Source organism: Vanellus vanellus (assembly GCF_965231255.1).
Source record: "Vanellus vanellus genome assembly, chromosome: 8".
Lineage (NCBI taxonomy): Eukaryota > Metazoa > Chordata > Aves > Charadriiformes > Charadriidae > Vanellus > Vanellus vanellus.
Window position 1 is genome coordinate 1,138,990 of NC_138913.1, and position 19,325 is coordinate 1,158,314.

Sequence of the window (19,325 nt, forward strand, 5' to 3'; positions counted from 1 at the left end):
GCCGCCAGGCGGGTCTCGGCCCCGGCGCGGTGTCCCGCTCCTCCCTCACTGCGCGGGGCGGGAGGGCCCCCCCGCCGCCCCCCCCTCCCCTGCCCCGCCGGCGCTGGGCCGGTGAGAGCCCCCGGCGAGGGGCGCCGCCGTCCCGCCCGCGTGGCCTCGCCCGCGGCACCCCGCCCGCCATGCCGCCTGTGCCCGCCCCTGTGGCCGCTACCGCCTCCGCAGCTCGGCGGCAGCCAGCGCCCCCCGCGCCCCCTGTCCCGGGCGGGGCCCGAGGGTGGCGGCTGTCGCGGGGGCCGGGCCCGTGACCCCCCGCCGGCACCACCCCCGCCCCGCCCCGCCCCGGCCCGGCCCGGCCCGAGCGCCATGTGGGGCGGGCGCGGAGCTGCGAGCGCCGCCCGCCTGTGCGAGGGCGGTGCGGGGGGCGGGCGGCGCGCCCCTGGGCCGAGCCGGCGCCTCGTCCCGCCCGCCCGCAGTCCGCCCGGGGCCGGCGCGCTGCCTCCCGCAGCAGAGGGGCTGCGGCCGCTCTCCCCGCGGCGGTGGCGGCGCCGCCATGGAGGGGCGCCCCGTGCCCTAGAGCCGCTGCCCCCGGCCGCCCTGCCCTGCCCTGCCCTGCCTTGCCCGGCGATGGGAGCCGGCTCGGCCGGGGCAGCTGCGGGCGGGTGGCTGCCCCCCGCCGGGCGGACGCTGCCGGCGGCGAGGAGAGGAGAGCGCGGGCTGAGGAGAGCGGCAGGTGGGGGCGGCTTCGGCGGTCCTCGGAGCGGGGCTGGGGCGCGGCGGCGGCGGCGGCTGGGGGCGACGCGGGGAGCGGAGCCGGGCGGGCTGAGGGGACTGAGGGGAGCCGGGCGGGCTGAGGGGAACGGGCGGGAGCGAGGGGAGCGGGGCCGGGCGGGCTGAGGTAGCTCCGGGGAACCGCTGGGCTGAGGTGACCGGAGGGAGCCGGGCGGGCGGAGGGGAGCGGCGGCGGCGGGGAGCGGCGGGCTGTGGGACGGGGCCGGCAGCCGCGGAGGCGGCCGGGGAAGCGGGGACGGGCGGCGGCTCTCGCCTGAGGAGCGCGGGTGGAGCGGCCGCCCCCGCTGCCCTCCCGCCCGGCCGCGCCCCCGCTGCCCCTCCGCCGCGCTCGTCCCGTCCCGCTCCCCGCTCCCCGCCGGCGCGTCCCAGGGCCGGGCCGGGCCGGGCCAGCCCCCGGTCGCTGTCGCCGCCGCCCCGCCCGCCCTGCCCCGTCCCCCCGTCCGTCCCACCCCCGGGGCCGGAGCCGGCAGAGGGCCCCGCCGGCGGCAGGCGGCGACCCACCGCGCTGCCCCTGACTCCCGGCGTGCGGGGGGCCGGTGCGCGGCCCAGGCTGGACCGAGCACAGCCGCTCGGGAACCCCCTGCAGAAAGGCAGGGCAGGCTTTTACCTTCCAGTTAGGCTTTCTCTGCTCTTTTCTCGGTTTAGATGCGCTGCTGTTCCTGTAGAGACTTTGTTGCTTCACCTCAGACCTATGTGACTCTGGTGGAAGGATCATGACCGAGGTCCTCCTCTCTGCTGCTTTGAATGGAACTGAACCCAACCTGTTATCCAGCAGCGGCTGGTCTGCGGGAAACGCCACCACCAAGTGTTCCCTGACCAAAACTGGCTTCCAGTTCTATTACCTGCCCACCGTCTACATTCTGGTCTTCATCACTGGCTTTTTGGGCAACAGCGTGGCCATCTGGATGTTTGTCTTCCATATGAGGCCCTGGAGCGGCATCTCAGTTTACATGTTCAACTTGGCGCTAGCTGATTTCTTGTACGTCTTGACTCTGCCTGCCCTCATCTTCTACTACTTCAATAAAACAGACTGGATCTTCGGAGATATCATGTGCAAGCTGCAGAGGTTCATCTTCCACGTGAACCTGTACGGCAGTATTTTGTTTCTAACGTGCATAAGCGTGCACAGGTACACGGGAGTGGTGCACCCCTTGAAGTCGCTGGGGAGGCTGAAGAAGAAGAACGCGGTATACATCAGCACCCTGGTCTGGGTCATTGTGGTGGCCGTGATTTCTCCAATACTATTCTACTCGGGAACGGGGATAAGGAGAAATAAAACCATAACCTGCTACGACACAACAGCCGATGATTACCTGAGAAGTTACTTCATTTACAGCATGTGCACCACCGTGCTTATGTTCTGCATCCCCTTCATACTGATTCTTGGTTGCTATGGGCTAATTGTGAAAGCTTTGATTTACAAAGATTTGGACAATTCCCCTCTCAGGAGAAAGTCGATTTACCTGGTTATTATTGTGTTGACAGTCTTTGCTGTGTCTTACCTTCCCTTCCATGTGATGAAGACCTTAAATCTAAGAGCCAGGGTGGATTTTCAGACTCCACAAATGTGTGCCTTCAATGATAAGGTTTATGCCACCTACCAAGTGACGAGGGGTCTGGCCAGCCTCAACAGCTGCGTCGACCCTATTCTTTACTTTCTGGCAGGTGACACCTTTCGAAGGCGGCTTTCCAGGGCGACCAGGAAATCCTCCAGGAGAAGCGAACACAACGTGCAGTCCAAAAGCGAGGAAATGACTCTCAATATTTTGTCAGAGTATAAACAGAACGGAGATACCAGTTTGTGAACAAATGCAAAAGATTTGGGAACAGTTTGGGGAAAAACAAAAAAAAAAAAAAAAACAAACAAGTCCTCCACTTTGGGACAGTAGGACACTGTAGTGCTACAGTGTGTGAGGAAAATCTACCAGTCTCTCAAATTTGTTTTAGGTAAAGCCTCATTTCCTGATCTTAGAAAAAACTTACAAAGTACATGGAAGAATTTTAATGGAAAATAACATGTCAAAATTCAGCCTTCCTTCTCCTTACGATATTCTCGTTTCTTTCTGACTTGTGTCAGATAAAGTAAATGAAGTAAATCCCCTAAAGGAAGAAAGCAATCCAAGTGCTTCTGTTTTAATGACTTAGTCTCCCACGTTCCAAAACGTCCTTAATCAGCCTCTCTTTAAAAATAGGAAATACAAATAAGAGCAAGCGGTATCTTCTCTTCTGAGGCTCAGGGCACATACCTCGCCTTTTGCTCACTTGCCGTTGTAAACAACTATTTCGATCAGAGTCACGATGCAGTTATCTCACCTTTGCAGTTTTATTATTTCTTCATCTACTTCTGGTAGTGATAAGTATTTGATAGTTTGGTGGCATTTATGATTCAGTCTTCTTTGAGTGCCGGTGTTTTGCAAAAGGTAGGCTTACTGATGTGTGCATGATTATGCTTTCAGATTATGATGGTTGTTCATGAAAAATCTAGATGCCCCTCCCCCCCCCTTAAAGGCCAATTGGGTTCCAGGCGAACTGACCCCTCAGCCCCTGGCAGACGGATAAGCAGGGCCCTCTAGGAGCCGGTGCAAGCAGGCGCCCGCTTTGCGCATGCACGTAGCGGTGCGTTTTGCGAACAGATGTCGGCATGCAAACACGTGCGGAGGTTCTGAGCAGCCGACGGTCCCATCCTGCCTCCCGTGCCGAGGAGAACGGGCGCGTTGTCAGCCAGAGGAACCGTGGGACGGGGCCGAGCATGGACTGGGCTCGCCTAGGGAGCGCCTGCGCGAGCTCTGCGGAGCCAGGGTGAGCCGCCCGTTCTAAAGGCTGACCAGCATCTCGCTGCTGCTCTTAACGCTTGACTGCCGGCGCTGGGAGCCCTGCCGGAGTTCCTTACGGGTAAAATACGAGAAACGCGCCTGCTGAAAATAACGGTACCTTTCCGACACGTAGAACTACAGTTGCTCGAGTTACTTGCGTTTTCGTTTGGTACGAGTGTATTTCTGTTCCTGGCAATCTTTAGAGATAACATGAGAGTTGTTTCCCAAGAAAATAATTACTAAAATGGATAACATAAATGGATTATATATATATTATATATATACAAATAATTGGGGGGAATTCATTTTTTTGTACTGTGACAAATAAATTACTGTATTAACAAGATGTTGCAATATACTATAGACTAAATCCGGCCCTTTATTGTATATCTTCTCCAAATGTGGAATAGGTCATCCAAAATTAGCCAAACTGCAATAGTGTGCAACACAAGAGCTAGTGATCAGGGCACCAACGAAATCTTACACGGGCGGTCTTAACTATTTCTCATATTTTTAAGAAATGTATTTGAAAATATTGTGTGCTAAAAATGGTATGAAAGCATGCTCTAAATTATACATTTAGTGTACAAAATTAAGTTCTATGTAATCCTAAGGGTGATTTTAACAGATCTTTGTTCCTCCAGTCTTCATAGTAAGAGTAAAATATTTATATTTTACTTACTAATTTCCAGTGATTGGTAACAAACACGAGTAGCTCTCGTTATTTTTTTTGACAACATTGTAAAGCAGCTTCTGTTCACACGTACAGCTTCTTAATCTGCAAAATCCCTATTTATTGAACTTATTTATTAGAAAGCTAAATGTAAAGTATGTAAAGTGTGGTTCTCCGTGTTGATATTCAGAATTGGGCATTAATGGAAAATTTAACAGCATGTTTCAGTCACTGTAATACTGTGTCTTCTAACAGAACATCTTTATAATAAACTCAATTCCACCCTGACTATTAACTGTTGATACGTAACCTAGTGATAAATTAAACTGCTGATTTATAGCCTAAAGATAAATGAAATTGCTGCTTAGGACGCATAGCTTCTTAAAGCAATGTTAAGATCTCATTTAGGCCTATAAGATGAAAAATGTAGAGGTAGCGAAGAAATCCCAACCAAGGGTCAATTGCTAATTAATCCCCACTGACAAAAGACTGTGGAACAGCACAGCCTATTTATATCGCCAGAGAATGAGCCTGATTCACAATAAATGACTTCTCCTATTATGCGATTATTTGAGACTTCATTCAACTGAGGCATGTCTTGTTTGGAATGGCAGATGAATTAAACGGAGAGAGAGCATAAAAATAGGATATTCTCTGAATCTGCTTCTCTAGGTCTAAAATTGTATTCAGTTCCCAGCGTTTCGTGGTCTGTTTCTCTCTTTTCTTTCAGTTAGGAAAGAAAATGTTCCCCTAATCCGTGTCTGAAAAAAGATCCTAACCAGACGCAGCAGAAGGTAACTCCGTACAGCCGGGTCGCTCCGTCTGGAGTTACTCGCAGCCGTTGGGCGGCGTGTCTCTAACACGGCAGGGCTGCCCGGCTGGTGCAGCGTGTGTGAGACCCAAGTGCAGCACAGTTCTGGGGACCCGGCTCCGGCAGGCTGGGCGCGCTGCGGGAGAGCCCCGCGGTCCGGGTGGGCACCCCGCCAGGGACACCCACCTTCTGGAGCTCAGGACAGCCGCGCCTCCATCGCGTTGTCTGCCCTGCCGTCTCCTGCGGCTTGACACCTGCGGCGTTTCTGTGCTTTCCTCGTGAACCTCTTGGAAGCTCTCTCTGTTTCATCCCACCTCGCTGAAAACTGTGCAATTGGCCACATGATTCACCCAGTTTGTTCTTGAAGTCTCTGCTGATACCTCATTTAATGAAGATCACTTCTACTGATGACCAGCCGTGGCAGGCAGCTGCGCTCGGTGTCTTCACCTCACAGAAGCCTTCACCTCACGGGAGCCTCCCACCGCACGCCAGGAAGGATGATTAAACACATTTTACACACAGTTTGTTTTCCATCTTTCAGATCTTATGACCTGCAGTGCTAACAGCTCCAACGGCATCCTGCTGCGGTGTGACTCCCTGCGGTACGCGTACCGAGATGTCACAGCTTCCTCTGAGTCCGGCTGGAGCTCGAAGCTGAGCCTCACAATCTCATGTGAAGGTCCTGCTCTTTTTTTTTTAAGGCATTGCTCTATTGGAGGTGGGGTGGTTGGAACTGGTGCAAAATCACACCGAGTTCTTATTTGTTCCCATGTGGTTACTGTTTACCTGCAACGACGGAATTGTGTCTGTTGGTCCATCCCATCAGAGGAAGCTGGTGTGACGTGGGGGGATTGGACACCACCGGGACAAAAAACAAGCAGATCTTCTCCAGGCAGCGCGATGGCTGGAGCCATTGGCTCCTGGGATCTTGGCAAGTCTGGTCTTCAATACTTGCCTGTGGCACTTACCATGGTATATTTGTGGAAGACAATCAGTCCACCGGCCTTAGCGGCCCAAGGAGATGCCTGTGTTCATACAGAAACCGCTGTGGTGGGTGTAGTGGAAGAAGCCTCTCCCTAAGCCACTCTGCTGGAGTTCCTCTCCGACCTGTCCAATGTGCAAAGAGAACGCAATCTCAGCTGCAGCCTTTGGGCTGTTAATTAATAAGCAATGATGACGATGGGTTGCGTTTACTGGGGGCAAGATTCAGCTCATGGTCTCACTACAGGAAGACCACCTAAAAGTTGCACCTTCCCTCGTTGTGCTGTGTTAGCCTTCGACTACCAAATGAGATTAAACATGTCATGATCTCGTGATCGTGCTTTTAACCTATTTTTCCTCTGGGTACATTTGGGAATCTTATAATAACTACAAATCATTCACTGAAGACGCCAAAAGGTTTGAGGTAAATAGTTATTTAGAGCTTAAGTTTTGCCAAAGCATTCTGCAATGATCCACGCCGAAACAAATTATTATTCATTAGCTATATTTTGCCTCCTCTGGTGCACAGGGTTAATTTTTTCCTCATTTATGCCCATTAACTCCCACGGATGGTAATCTTTAATACAAAATGAAATCGGTATGAAACCTACACATGATCTGTTGTCAGTTTGTACGTTTTCGTACCATAGCACCTAGGATTTTTTTATTTAATCCAGTTCATATGACACTGAGTTAATGAAATAATGGTCAGACGTAGGGAACCAGCAGTATCGTACCAGACGCTGCGCTGAGCGGGGGGTTGCACTGGGCGCCTGGGGAAGCAGCCTCCCAACCCGAATTCCCGGGAAAGGCGGCTGTGGGAAGCTGCGGGGCCGTTTCTGTGGCTGGTGAACGCCGCAGAGCATCCCGCTGCCTTCCTCCTTACAGCCCAGGGCACGGGCGGGAGGTTTGTCCCCGTAGCCTGGGCCCATAGTCTAAACCCTCGGGGTGACGTAGGAGCCCAGAGAGGGGTCACGCCAAGCTTTCCTGAGCCTGGCACCCCCTCTTCTTCTCGATGCGGAAGGACGAGGGGGCAGGGGGCTCCGGGCACCTCTGGCCGAGCAGCAGGAGCCCCGGGGCGCGGGGGCTGCCGGGCTGCTTCCGCCTGGAGCCCCCGGCACAGAACGCACCGGCTCTGCCCGCGGGGCTCCTGGGAGAGCTGGGCAGGACACGGCGTGGAAAGGGGCTGCTCCTCCACCCCCAGACAGCCCTGCCTGGAAAGTCAGGTCTGTAGCGCTTAAACACGCTGGGCCCGGGGGGGCAGGAGACAAAACCTGCTAATTGCCTTTCTCGGATTCTTTTTTTTTTTTTCCCCCCTTGTTACGAGGTTTTGGCTTCAGTTTGGACCAGAACAAAAACTTTAATAAAGCGTGATATGTCTTAGTACAGGTATTCCTGTGATAAGCTCATTATTTTTCACGTCCGTACATTCGCATTTGTTACCTGCAGTGGTTAGTCTCCACCTCTGGTAGCATTTTTGAAGGAAGCCATTGGCCTGAAGTTGTGTTTGAATATGAAAAATGTATTCCAAACTCCCGAGCAGCCGTGTTCGACTGGAGACGGTGCCAGCAGAGCTGCCGGGGGCAATGCCGGCCCCCGGCTGGAAGTTGGCTTAGGCCAACACTGAAAGCCCTTAACTTTAAAAAAAGCCCACAACAACTATAGCTGCTTGAATAGGACTGTTTCACCCTACTCATATTTGCTGTACGATTTCAAACTTCAGTCACTTTTGCACTGAATCTGAATCTGCTGCAGAGTCATATTTCTGGAGCCTGATTATATCGGCACGATAATCTCAAATACTTTGAAGACATACGGCTTGTGAATTAAAAACCACTACTTATTTCGTGGCTGTGAATTACAGTGTGTTTCAAGGATAGATGTGAAAATGTTTATTTTTCTATTGTACTGTGATTTTAATATTGTTGAGCAAGTTCAATTTTTGTGTAAATACTAGTGAATTTGACTGCAATATCAGCAGAGACAGCGCTACTTGGTAGATGAGCTCAGGTTATGTAACTGCTTTAATTAAACAGTAGTAAAAAAATGCCCTTATTTGTCTATAATTTTAACGAATAAAAAGATTTTGTTGGTGGTGGTTTTTTTTTTTAATAAAGCACGGGGTTGTCTGCATGTACATTAACTGTTAGGCATGGCTTTTGGAGTTGTAACTATTTTTAGTGGCAGCAGAACCGCAGCCGCGGCGTTACTGGCACTGTACCTAGCAACCTCCCTTTGCAACCGCGCCAATAAAATTATGAAACATTTTTCTCCGCCTTTTGTGTTATTGCAGTTAATTCACGTTCCCAGGTGATTCTTCATGCTGCGGTATGTACTTAAAAACAGATAATAAAAATCTGTAAAACTTAAAACCTTGAGCAGACCCAGGCGCGTCAGCGGAAGAAGAAAATAAGTGAGGAGATGAATGATGCTGCGTCTTCCAGGATTTTAGGGGGCAGCGTGTCGGCAGGTGAACCACCACACAGGTAAAGGCAACACGTGTGCGGCTCTGCGGGCAGAGGGCTGACCCGGCGCCCTCCTCCCGCCCGCCCTGAGCATCCCTCCTGTTGCCAGCGTTTGGCCGGGGAAGGACCCGCTCCCCGGCCCTTTCTCCCCTCTCCTCGGCAGCTCGGCCTCGGCTGTTTATTCCTCCAGTTACTGTCAGCGCGTGCAGCCGTGGTCCGACAGCCTGGAGAGCGTCCCCTGGTCTGTACGGCTCAAAAGCTAAACCTGTCTGTACGGCGTCTGTCTTTTTTTCTGGTTGGCAGAGGCTGCTGCACGCTGACATGGTGGCAGGGTGCAGAGCGACTGTGCCTTCCCAAACGGCTTCACATTTAAAAAACAATTAAAATAGGTAACTTCCCTTTTTCTCCATACTTTGCCTGACAGTATCGGTATTTCAGCTTTTATGTTGACCTCTGTTTTCGTGCCATTGATTTGTTCCGCTGCCCGCAGCTGCCCTGACTTCACACAGCGTGGAGTTTCGTTCTGCTTGCCTATTTATTTATGCGGGGCGGCTGCGGTGCCCGGAGGCAGTCCCGCTCCCAGGGCCGAGGCTGGGGACATCGCTGGCAGAGCTCAGGGCCGGCGAGGGACCGGGGCGCACGCTGCCGGCACCCCTGCTCTGCCACTGCTGCGTCCCCGGGCAGGCGGAGAGGTGGTCCCTGCCAGCCACGTGATGGTCAGCACCGCCAAGTGCACGGTCCTGCTCGTGGGTCAGGCAATCCCCGGCACAGCTCCAGGCTGGGTGGGGAAGGGCTGGAGAGCCGCCCTGAGGAGAGGGACTCGGGGGTGTCGGTGGGTGAGAAGCTCCCCAGGAGCCGGCAGTGTGCGCTGGAGCCCCGCGAGCCCCCGGCACCCCGGGCTGCGTCCCCCCAGCGTGGCCAGCAGGGCGAGGGGGGGCTGTGCCCCTCTGCTGCGCTCTGCTCTGGGGAGACCCCCCCGCAGTGCTGCCTCCGGCTCGGGGGGTCCCCACAGCAGAAGGACCCGGAGCTGTTGGAGTGGGGCCAGAGGAGGCCCCGGAGATGCTGGGAGGGCTGGAGCCCCTCTGCTGGGAGGACAGGCTGGGAGAGGTGGGGGGGTCAGCCTGGGGAAGAGAAGGCTCCGGGGAGACCTCCGAGCCCCTTCCAGTGCCCAAAGGGGCTCCAGGAGAGCTGGGGAGGGACTCTGGGTCAGGGAGGGGAGCCATGGGACGAGGGGGAATGGTTTGACACTGACAGAGGGGAGACTGAGATGAGATATTGGGAAGAAATTCTCTCCTGTGCGGGCGGTGAGCCCCTGGCGCAGGGTGCCCCGAGAAGCTGTGGCTGCCCCATCCCTGGGGGTGTTCAAGGCCGGGTTGGACGGGGCTGGGAGCGACCTGGGCTGGGGGGAGGTGGCCCTGCCCGGGGCAGGGGGTGGCACTGGGGGGGCTTTAAGGGCCTTTCCAACCCAAACCCTTCTGTGATTCTATCCCAACTTACCGGAGCAGCGCAGCTGCTTTGGTGACCAGGGGACAACTCCAACTCCTGCCATCTTCTTTCTGTTCCAGTAGCTGCGTGAGGCAAAACCCCGGCGCAGGGCCCGAGGACACAGACCCTCAGCCGGCGCCGCAAGGGGAGGGACAGATTTCTATTGCTGATGAATTTTTGATCCTGCAAACTGAAGGTATGGGTGGGGGGCACTGACACTGACATTGGGGCGCAAACTGCAGGTACATGGGATGTCATATATCTGTACTTCATTTATCACCTGTTTTATTTTAAAACTTAATTAGCTATTTTATTCTTTTTCCCATCCTTGGTTTGTGCTTCATGAAAGCGTTTTAGCTTTTATGTAATATCCCTTCAATCATAGTGATATTTTCTTATCAGTCAACGGATTCCATCTGAAACGAATCCCGCGGGTTCACGCCTTTCCGAAGTTCCCTCTCCCATCTGACACCCACTGAGCACCGACAGCCCCTTCCGCCCTGAGCGCAGAAACCTTTAAATACTCACGAGTCAGGTCTAGAAACGTTGGGGTTTGCAAAGCTCGGCTCTTCCAGATTATATTTAACATAAAGAGCAACCTACAGTATGTAAACACCATATTTTAATACTTGTACTGATTGTGCATTTATTTCTGGCTCCCTTTAACCCTGGACTGAGCGTGCAAGTGCGGTTTGCTGTTATCTGGCAGATGTGAGGCAGTGCATGAACATAAGGAATGTTTGTTTATAAACTTCTTTTACATTATCTTACAGCATGAGAAAATAGAAGGCAAGCCTGTGGCGGGAGGCAATGGGCTGAATAGATAAATAATTGAATAAATGGGTGTTTTCAAACCATGCGGCTCAGGTTTCTGCTGCCAGCACCAGGCTCTTGCTCCAGGGCGGGTGGGAGGGAGATGGTGGGAGCGCCGCCGTACGGTTTGGGCTGAACACAGGTGGGCTGGACGGGGAGCAGGTCACTGCCTGGAGACGTGACACATTCCCCTGGGATTTAGCCCGAGTCACGGCGGCCAGCGCACAGCCCCACCGGGCTCGGGGGCGTCCTGGCCCTGCTGCCCGTGCCGGCAGCGCCGCAGCCATGCCTGCATCCCCACGGGGTTAAACCTGACCGAGGGTCAGGCGTGAGAGGTGCAGAGCTCTTTGGTGCCGCTGACACCCAACCAACCGTGTCTGCTGGCACAAATATAACTACCCGCAGCCTTCGCGAGCCACGTGGCAGCTGAGTGGGGGTGTCACAAACGCTCACAGTGCCTCTACGTGAGGTTCCGAGAGGGCAGTGAAGCGCCGGGTGTATTTATAGCCCCTGGGGCGCACAGACCGACCAGCACAGTGCTCCTCGGGGAACGGTGTCACTGCCCTGCGAGGCGGCAGTGACCCACCGCCCTCCCCAGCCCCGTGGCAGCAGCAGGGTGCTGAGTGACCATCCTCCCACCAGCTTGCCCACTGCGGCGGGCCAGCAGCCGGGCTGCCCGCACGGCTCATCGCACCAGCGGGGCAGGAGCCGACGTCCCGGAGCTGGACAGGCTCTCTGCACCTACAACACCCCCACTCCCTTTGGGGCTCTCGGTCCCCAACACGCGGCAGAATCAGGCAGTGACTCCTGCAGGGAGACCCCTTAGGGGGGTCCCGAGTGGCTGCGCCGCTGCCTGTGCGTGCCCCGCTGGGCTGCTGCCAGCCCACGCAGCATCCTTGTGTCCCTGGGTGACCACCAGAAGATCCGCTCGTTTAAAGTGCAGGAAATACCATTCACCCTTCCTGGCATTCCCATATAGCCAAGGAACAGCAGAGCAATTTATGTAAATAATTCACAGAAGCCTTCCCCATTCAACTTATCACTTTTCCGCACAGCAGCAGCAGCAGCCGCCCTGCACGCTGCTCCCGGCGTCTGTGGGAGTGACTGGGACAGACTGCAACCCATCGGCAAGAGCCGTGCCGCTCTCATGGACCTCACCCCGCGGGGCAGTGCCTCAGCTCTGCGTGAGTGACATTAAGAACCAAAGCCACATCCTAATCACGTTACTGGCCATTGACGGGGCCGCTTCCACGCTTGCACTGCGTAAAAGAACACGACGGCTGTGAGTGCAGGGCCGCGCGGGGACCGGGGCACCCCTCAAGCCCTGGGCCAGACAGCCAGGTCGCGGTGACACCGGGCTTGTCCCCTGCCCGCGGGTTGCAGTGCCCGTGCCCCGGTGCCACCCCCCCCCCCGGCAGCACACGCTCTCAAACAGAGTTTTCTCTGTGGAAGCAGGGTTGGTCGGTTAAAAGAGTGAGTGCTTAAAAATGCATTTCCTTCCACTGCGAATAACAGCTTTTTGTGGGAAACTGATTTTTTCTGCAGGACAGTGACGGAGGATGGACTCGGCTGTGGAGCCAGCTGCTAACCCAGTGGGGAGGCGGGTGCTGGGGCGGGCGCGCAGCCGAGCATCCCGAGCCCGTGCGCCAGAGGCATGGGGCACAGCCCGGCACCTCTGGATGAGGACTCGCTTGCCTGGTCTCTCTGGCACCCAGCTGGGAGATGGTCTTGGGGGTTATACACAGTTCTCACACCAAATATTATGCTATCAATAGTAGCATAATTTCAGAATTAAAGAGTACTTTTAAGAAACCATATACATTTAATTCTTTGAAGACTACCTGCATGGTAGAACTTCGTAGTTTATGAAGTCAAATGTAATTTTTTCAAAAAGAAATCACAAATGATCAGCCCCTTTGGATAATCCCGTAGGTGCTGTTCAGCCGCCGGCAGCCAGAGGAGCCGGCAGAGCCCATGGGCAGGGCAGGCAGCGGGGCAAGCAGGCGCCGCTGCGAAGGGCCTGGGTTGGGCTGGCAAGGGGCAGGAGCCAGGACAGAGCTAGGAGTGCAATCACCTAATTATTTATTCCCCCTGGCAATCCCATTTCCCTGTTTTCTATTATATTGATTCCATGACCCGCAATGTCTTCTACAGCATACCTCCACGGGAGCTGCTCGGCGTGGCAGTGCCAGCTGGGGACCAGCTGCTGAACCAGCCTATTCCCATCCCCATCCCCATCCCCATCCCCATCCCCATCCCCATCCCCATCCCCATCCCCATCCCTACCCCATCCCCATCCCATTCTCATCCCCATCCCGATCCCCATCCCATCCCATGCCCATTCCCATCCCCTTCCCGTCCCCATCCCATTCCTGTCCCCATCCCCTTCCTGTCCCCATCCCCATCCCCATCCCCTTTCCATCCCCATCCCCATCCCCATCCCCATCCCCTTCCCGTCCCCATCTCCATCCCCTTCCCCATCCCCTTCCCCATCCCTATCACCTTCCCGTTCCCATCCCCGTCCCCTTCCCGTCCCCATCCCCTTCCCGTCCCAATCCCCTTTCCGTCCACATCCCCTTCCCGTCCACATCCCCTTCCCGTCCCCATCCCCTTTCCGTCCTCATCCCCTTCCCCATCCCCATCATCTTCCCCGTCCCCATCACCTTCCCGTCCCCATCCCCTTCCCGTCCCCATCCCCTTCCCGTCCCCGTCCCCATCCCCATCACCTTCCCCATCCCCATCCCCATCCCCTTCCCGTCCCCATCACATCCCTTCCCCATCCCCATCTCCTTCCCGTCCGCATCCCATCCCCGTCCCCTTCCCGTCCCTGTCCCCATCTCCTTCCCATCCCCTTCCCGTCCCCATCCCCATCCCCATCGCCTTCCCCATCCCCATCGCCTTCCCCATCCCGTCCCCATCCCCATCCCCATCCCCATCCCCATCCCCATCCCCATCCCCTTCCCATCCCCATCCCCATCCCGTCCCCATCCCCATCCCCATCCCCATCCCCTTCCCGTCCCCATCCCGTCCTCGTCCCGGTCCTCTTCCCATCCCCTTCTCGTCCCCATCTCTGTCCCCTTCTCATCCCCATCCCCGTCCCCTTCTTGTCCCCATCTCCGTCCCCTTTCCATCCCCATCCCCATCCCCTTTCCGTCCCCATCCCCATCCCCTTCCCCATCCACATCCCCTTCCCCATCCCCATCCCCTTCCCCTTCCCCATCCCCATCCCCTTCCCCATCCCCATCCCCTTCCCCATCCCCATCCCCTTCCCGCCCCCATCCCCATCCCCTTCCCATCCCCATCCCGTCCTCATCCCCGTCCCCGTCCCCTTCCCGTCCCCTTCTCGTCCCCATCCCATCCCCTTTCCGTCCCCATCCCCATCCCCTTCCCCTTCCCCATCCCCTTCCCCTTCCCCATCCCCTTCCCCTTCCCCATCCACATCCCCTTCCCCATCCACATCCCCTTCCCCATCCACATCCCCTTCCCCATCCCCTTCCCCATCCCCATCCCCTTCCCGTTCCCATCCCCATCCCCTTCCCAACCCCTTCCCGTCCCCAACCCCTTCCCGTCCCCATCTCCATCACCTTCCCCATCCCCATCACCTTCCCCATCCCCATCCCGTCCCCATCTCCATCCCGTCCCCTTCCCGTCCCCATCCCGTCCTCGTCCCCATCCCCTTCCCGTCCCCATCCCCATCCCCTTCCCGTCCCCATCCCCATCCCCTTCCCGTCCCCATCCCTATCACCTTCCCCATCCCCTTCCCGTCCCCATCCCCTTTCCGTCCCCATCCCCATCCCCTTCCCATCCCCATCCCCTTCCCCATCCCCATCCCCTTCCCCTTCCTGCCCCCATCCCCGTCTCGTCCCCATCTCCATCCCCTTCCTGCCCCCATTCCCATCCCCTTCCCCATCCCCATCACCTTCCCCATCCCCATCCCCATCCCGTCCTCGTCCCCGTCCCCGTCCTCGTCCCCGTCCCCTTCCCGTCCTCGTCCCCATCCCGTCCCCTTCCCATCCCCATCCCCTTCCCGTCCCCATCCCCATCCCCTTCCCGTCCTCGTCCCCATCCCGTCCCCTTCCCATCCCCATCCCCTTCCCGTCCCCATCCCCATCCCCTTCCCGTCCCCATCCCCTTCCCGTCCCCATCCCCTTCCCGTCCCCATCCCCTTTCCCATCCCCTTCCCATCCCCCTTCCCATCCCCATCCCCATCCCCGTCCCCATCCCCGTCCCCATCCCGTCCCCTTCCCGTCCCTATCCCTGTCCCCTTCCCATCCCCATCCCCATCCCCGTCCCCGTCCCCTTCCTGTCCCCATCCCTGCCTCTGTTCCCATTCTCTTGCCCATCCCTGTCCCCACCCTGTCCCCATCCCGCCTGTGGGCTCCATACAGGACCCCAGGGCCTGGCCAGGCACAGCAGAGGACGGGGTCCGCCTCTCCCCGCTCCCCCCGGGCCGCAGTCAGGCAAACACAAGGCGGGAATGGCCTCGCAGGGGTTTTGTGGCAATTACCTATGCGGCGACATCAACCAGGCCAGACAGAAGCAGCGCCCAGGCGCTGCCTGCACTCCCTTCCCAGCTGCAGCTTTCATCTGCCTCTGCAATGTGTCAGGACATGTTTGGCACAAATGAAAAAGTAAGTTGTTGTTTAACATTCTTGTGTATTACTGAGCGGTGGCAGTGATGCTTCCTGTAAAACATATCTGCGAGCGTGGCAAAGCTGTTGGATATTACAGACCTTATTTAAAACAGCATTTAGATAGTAAAAGCAGTCATTTCCCTCTGTCCCCACATACCAGCTACCCATTAACATTCCTTCTCATGCTCTTGCACAAAGACTAATTTTGGCAAGAGACTGACTTGCCCTAGATTTTTAAAAGACTACTTGTTTTAAAACAAAGTCCTTCGGGGAAGGGAGAGAGCTGGGAGAGGGACTGCTTCCTCTCCCTGCCTGCCCCAATCCCACGGCGGCCCCAACCCTCCCCAGCCCCGATACCCAACAGCCCATCATCCCCAGCCCCGATACCCGACGGCCCATCACCCCCTGACCCAGCACCCCGCCAGCCCCAATACCCCCCAGCCCATCACCCCTGGTCCCAGCACCCGCCTCCCAGGCAGCAGCAGCATCCTCCTCCCCCCTGGGGGGGCTCCCGGCCCCACGCAGGGGTGCCAGCGGGGAGCGGGAGCTTGGGGCACCGAGCAGGAGGAGCCGGGGGAAGATTGAAAGGCTGCCGTTCGCCTTGACATTTACGTGCTAAAAATAAAGTTTCCAATGTTAAATGCTTTTAAAAAAATTATGCCAATATTCAGATATTACTTAAGGGACTCGATTCAGATCAAAAGCTCTGGTTTTATAAGCTGTCTCTCACTACCATCAGAATAGCTTTTCACCAAAATGATCCTTTATTTCTAAGTTGTCTCCTGTCCTTCAGACACCAGGCAAAATGTCACTTGACAGTCATAACTGAGCGCAGCAAAAATCAGAAGAAAAATGACCTGCAGGTGTCCAATGTAGCACCACAGAGAATAGGTACAGAGAGACCCACGGAGGCAAATTAACAACTAAACCCCCACTTCAAGCAGATGGAGAAGGCTGACTTGCCTGTTTGGATGCGATTCAATGAAAATGTTCTCTACCCTTCCCTTTCTGCATGGGGAATAAATCTGCAAAGAAAAACATTTCTCTTTGCTGTTTGCTGGCAGGACTGGTATCATACCAACGATATCTAGCATTGCTACGGTCAGCTTCATGTGCGTTTCTTAATAAGTACACAAAAAAGCTTCTTTGGCTGGCTTTGGGATCATCAACAGGCTGCTAAAAAGAAGAGAGGTTAAATACCGTTGAGTACCATTGAGTACCAGTGAGTACCATTGCCCAGGAAATGGCTATATAAGCAGTTGCCCTTAATGGACGTATGTAAGGAAGCAGACCTGAATTTTTGGCTTGCGGCTCCCTGCAGCGCTCCCATCCCCGGCCAGGGTGCCCTGCAAGGGACGGCTCCACGGAGGGACGTTGCCCTTAACCCCCCCCCGAGGGCTTGGGGGGGCCCTGCCCGCAGCCGGGGACAGAGCCTGCGCTGCCGCAGCGCCCACTTCCCACTCCCACCCACCAGCCGAAATGCACCCCATCGCCCCGCGCCGGGCTCCGACGGGGAGAAGGGGCCAGAGAGGGTACCAGCGCTGTCACCCGGGGCCAGATCCGCAGCTGCTGACACCGCGGAGGTGTTCTGGGGCGGCTTTGTGTTCCCGGCACAGGGCCCCGGACCTTCGCCAGCAGAGCTGGTCACCGGCTCTGCTCGGTTAAGCTCTCCTGCAACTGATACTGGAAGGGATGACTCAGCCCTAAGTATAGTTATCGGTACCCAAAATAGAGCCAAGCCCTGCCTGCAGCCCGCCCGGCTCTCGGGGTGCGTGTCAGCCCGCTAACGACCCCCAAATGAGCAGGAGCTGAAGGTGTGGTGCAGAGCGGCAGCCCGCAGGCACCGCCGGCTTTTCACCTGCCCGGGAAAAGTCAGTGGCCGGCCGGGAGGGGATCTTGAAGTAAACCTTCAAAATCCGTTTTGAATTCGGTTTCCTTTCCAGAACTGCATAAGTACTTTATATTTTTATAGAAGCAAAAACTTTCACTTGCTGCTTTTCTTAATCAATGTATACTAACCAGAGATGTCGTGAATAGGATCAGTTTACACTGCATCTAAAAATACACCATCAGCGACATACCTACATATCTACGGGGGGGTGGGGGGATGGTGGTGTATATAACTACGTGTGCGTGCACGTGTACCTAAAATGCTAAGATCCAATTGTAATTTACACTAGTTTTTTCCACTTGGAACGCCACATTTGGAATCGCTCCCTGCAATACCCAGCCTCGCAGGGAGAGAAGTTTTCCAGCTTCTCTCTGAGGTGGCTCCTACCACCCTCCCTTGACAGGGGCTGAAGAAACAGGCACTACCAGCATGTTCCCCAAAGCCCCGCGCGCTGCCGGGGGCTCGGAGCCGCAGCCCCGGGGATCCCCGGTGGCCGAGAGCAGGCAGCAGCGACCCCAGCCCCATCCGCGGAACAGCCCCCTTCCCCAAAGGTCCGGTACCCCGGTGACCGACCCGCTTTAATATGGCCCTCGCAGCTGTTACCGTAAGCGTTTTAGGATTCTGGAGTCAGAAATTCCCAATACTTCGCTGAAAAGGGTGGGGAGGCAGAAAACACGACGCACTGGCAATGCACAAATGGTGCTTTTGTGATTTGCCGGGAAGCCCCCACGCCCGTCAGAGTCGGGAGCAGATCTAGAAGCACCGGTAAGTTCTCACCGGTGGGAAATCTCCAGGAGCCGCTCGGCCCCGTCGGCTTCGCATCGGCATCCGACGCCACGAAGACGCGGGGCTGCGTTCTGGGCTCTGCTTCGCCTCTTAGCCTGAATTGCTTAAAATATCAAACAAAAGAATTTGCCTCTTAGGCTAAGATAAACCTAAATTCAGTTATGACGCGGCCTCCCCCAGCAAACCCCTGAAATATTTGCACGTTGTGAACGGCTCCCGCAGCCCATCGGTGCGACCCGGCCGCCAGCGGGAGAGGCCGTGCCGCTGCCTCGCCTCCCCCCACCGCTGCCCTGCGCCTGACGGCGGCCAGCGAATACAAACTCGGGCTTAATTACTGCGTTATGACTAACCTCGCTGTCATCGCTACCTGTGATTAAATGCCAGATTTAATATTTGAAGCTGAGCAGGTGACACGGCAGGAACAGGGGCCGCCCGGAGGAGCCTTGCCGGGGCACGGTGTTTCCCAGCCGGATTTTGGAACTGGGGCGCTTTCAGTAGCCGCCGCCAGCTCCGCTCCTCCCGCACCACCCACGTGCGGGGGGGACGGGCTGTGCCGCGGGGCGGCCACGGGGGCTCGGGTGGGCTGCAGCCCCCGGCCGGCTGCCCTGCGGTGCTCCGCCTCGGGGCGATGGGAGGGAAGAGCCCCGGCCCGATGCTGGGAGGGAAAAGGGTTTAGGAAGTAGAAATCAGATGACTTTGGCCAGAAAGACGACAGCAGATTCATTTTACCATGGCAAAGTGCAGTGAATCACTAATTTTCTGCAGTTTTTCTCTATCTTCTGAGATACGCTCATCCCCCTCAGTGCTGCCAAAGCAGCAGCTCCTCGGTTTGCCCGTGTCGGTGCCTCTCGAGCTGGATGTGCTGCACCTCGCCTGCAGCAGCGGGGGCGCCTTCTCGGCATGAGGCACTGAGGGGCCTGGGACCTTGGGCTGATCTGGGCTGTGCACCCCCAGAACCCCCCGGGATGGCGGGGCTGATCTGGGCTGTGCACCCCCCCGAAATCCCCAGCGGGGAGCCACAGCAGCGCACCCACCGGGCCGGTGGTCCTCGAGATGCTTTTGCTCTTCTTTCCTACTAATACTTTTAAGGGTATAAATATGCACATGAGATCACTCAAAATGAGTCATATTTCAGTGTCATCTAATTATTAGTTATAATATATGATATTTGCCAGCTCATATTG

General features: G+C 56.3%; 1 protein-coding gene and 1 long non-coding RNA gene across 2 annotated transcripts; one reads left to right on the forward strand and one right to left on the reverse strand.

Moving 5' to 3' along the window:
• Positions 1-702: 702 nt before the first annotated feature.
• P2RY1 (purinergic receptor P2Y1) lies at positions 703-3,101 on the forward strand. Its single transcript, XM_082487391.1, has 2 exons — positions 703-730; positions 1,435-3,101. The coding sequence occupies exon 2, from the start codon at positions 1,503-1,505 to the stop codon at positions 2,592-2,594; it is 1,092 nt and encodes a 363-aa protein (XP_082343517.1). The 5' UTR covers positions 703-730; positions 1,435-1,502; the 3' UTR covers positions 2,595-3,101.
• Positions 3,102-12,807: 9,706 nt separating this feature from the next.
• On the reverse strand, positions 12,808-17,083 carry LOC309674898. The gene is made up of 4 exons (XR_014269437.1): positions 17,001-17,083; positions 16,428-16,489; positions 15,338-15,423; positions 12,808-12,888 (listed from the first exon to the last, which is right to left on the reverse strand). It is a non-coding gene; the product is annotated as an uncharacterized lncRNA (long non-coding RNA).
• Between the last annotated feature and the right edge of the window lie 2,242 nt (positions 17,084-19,325).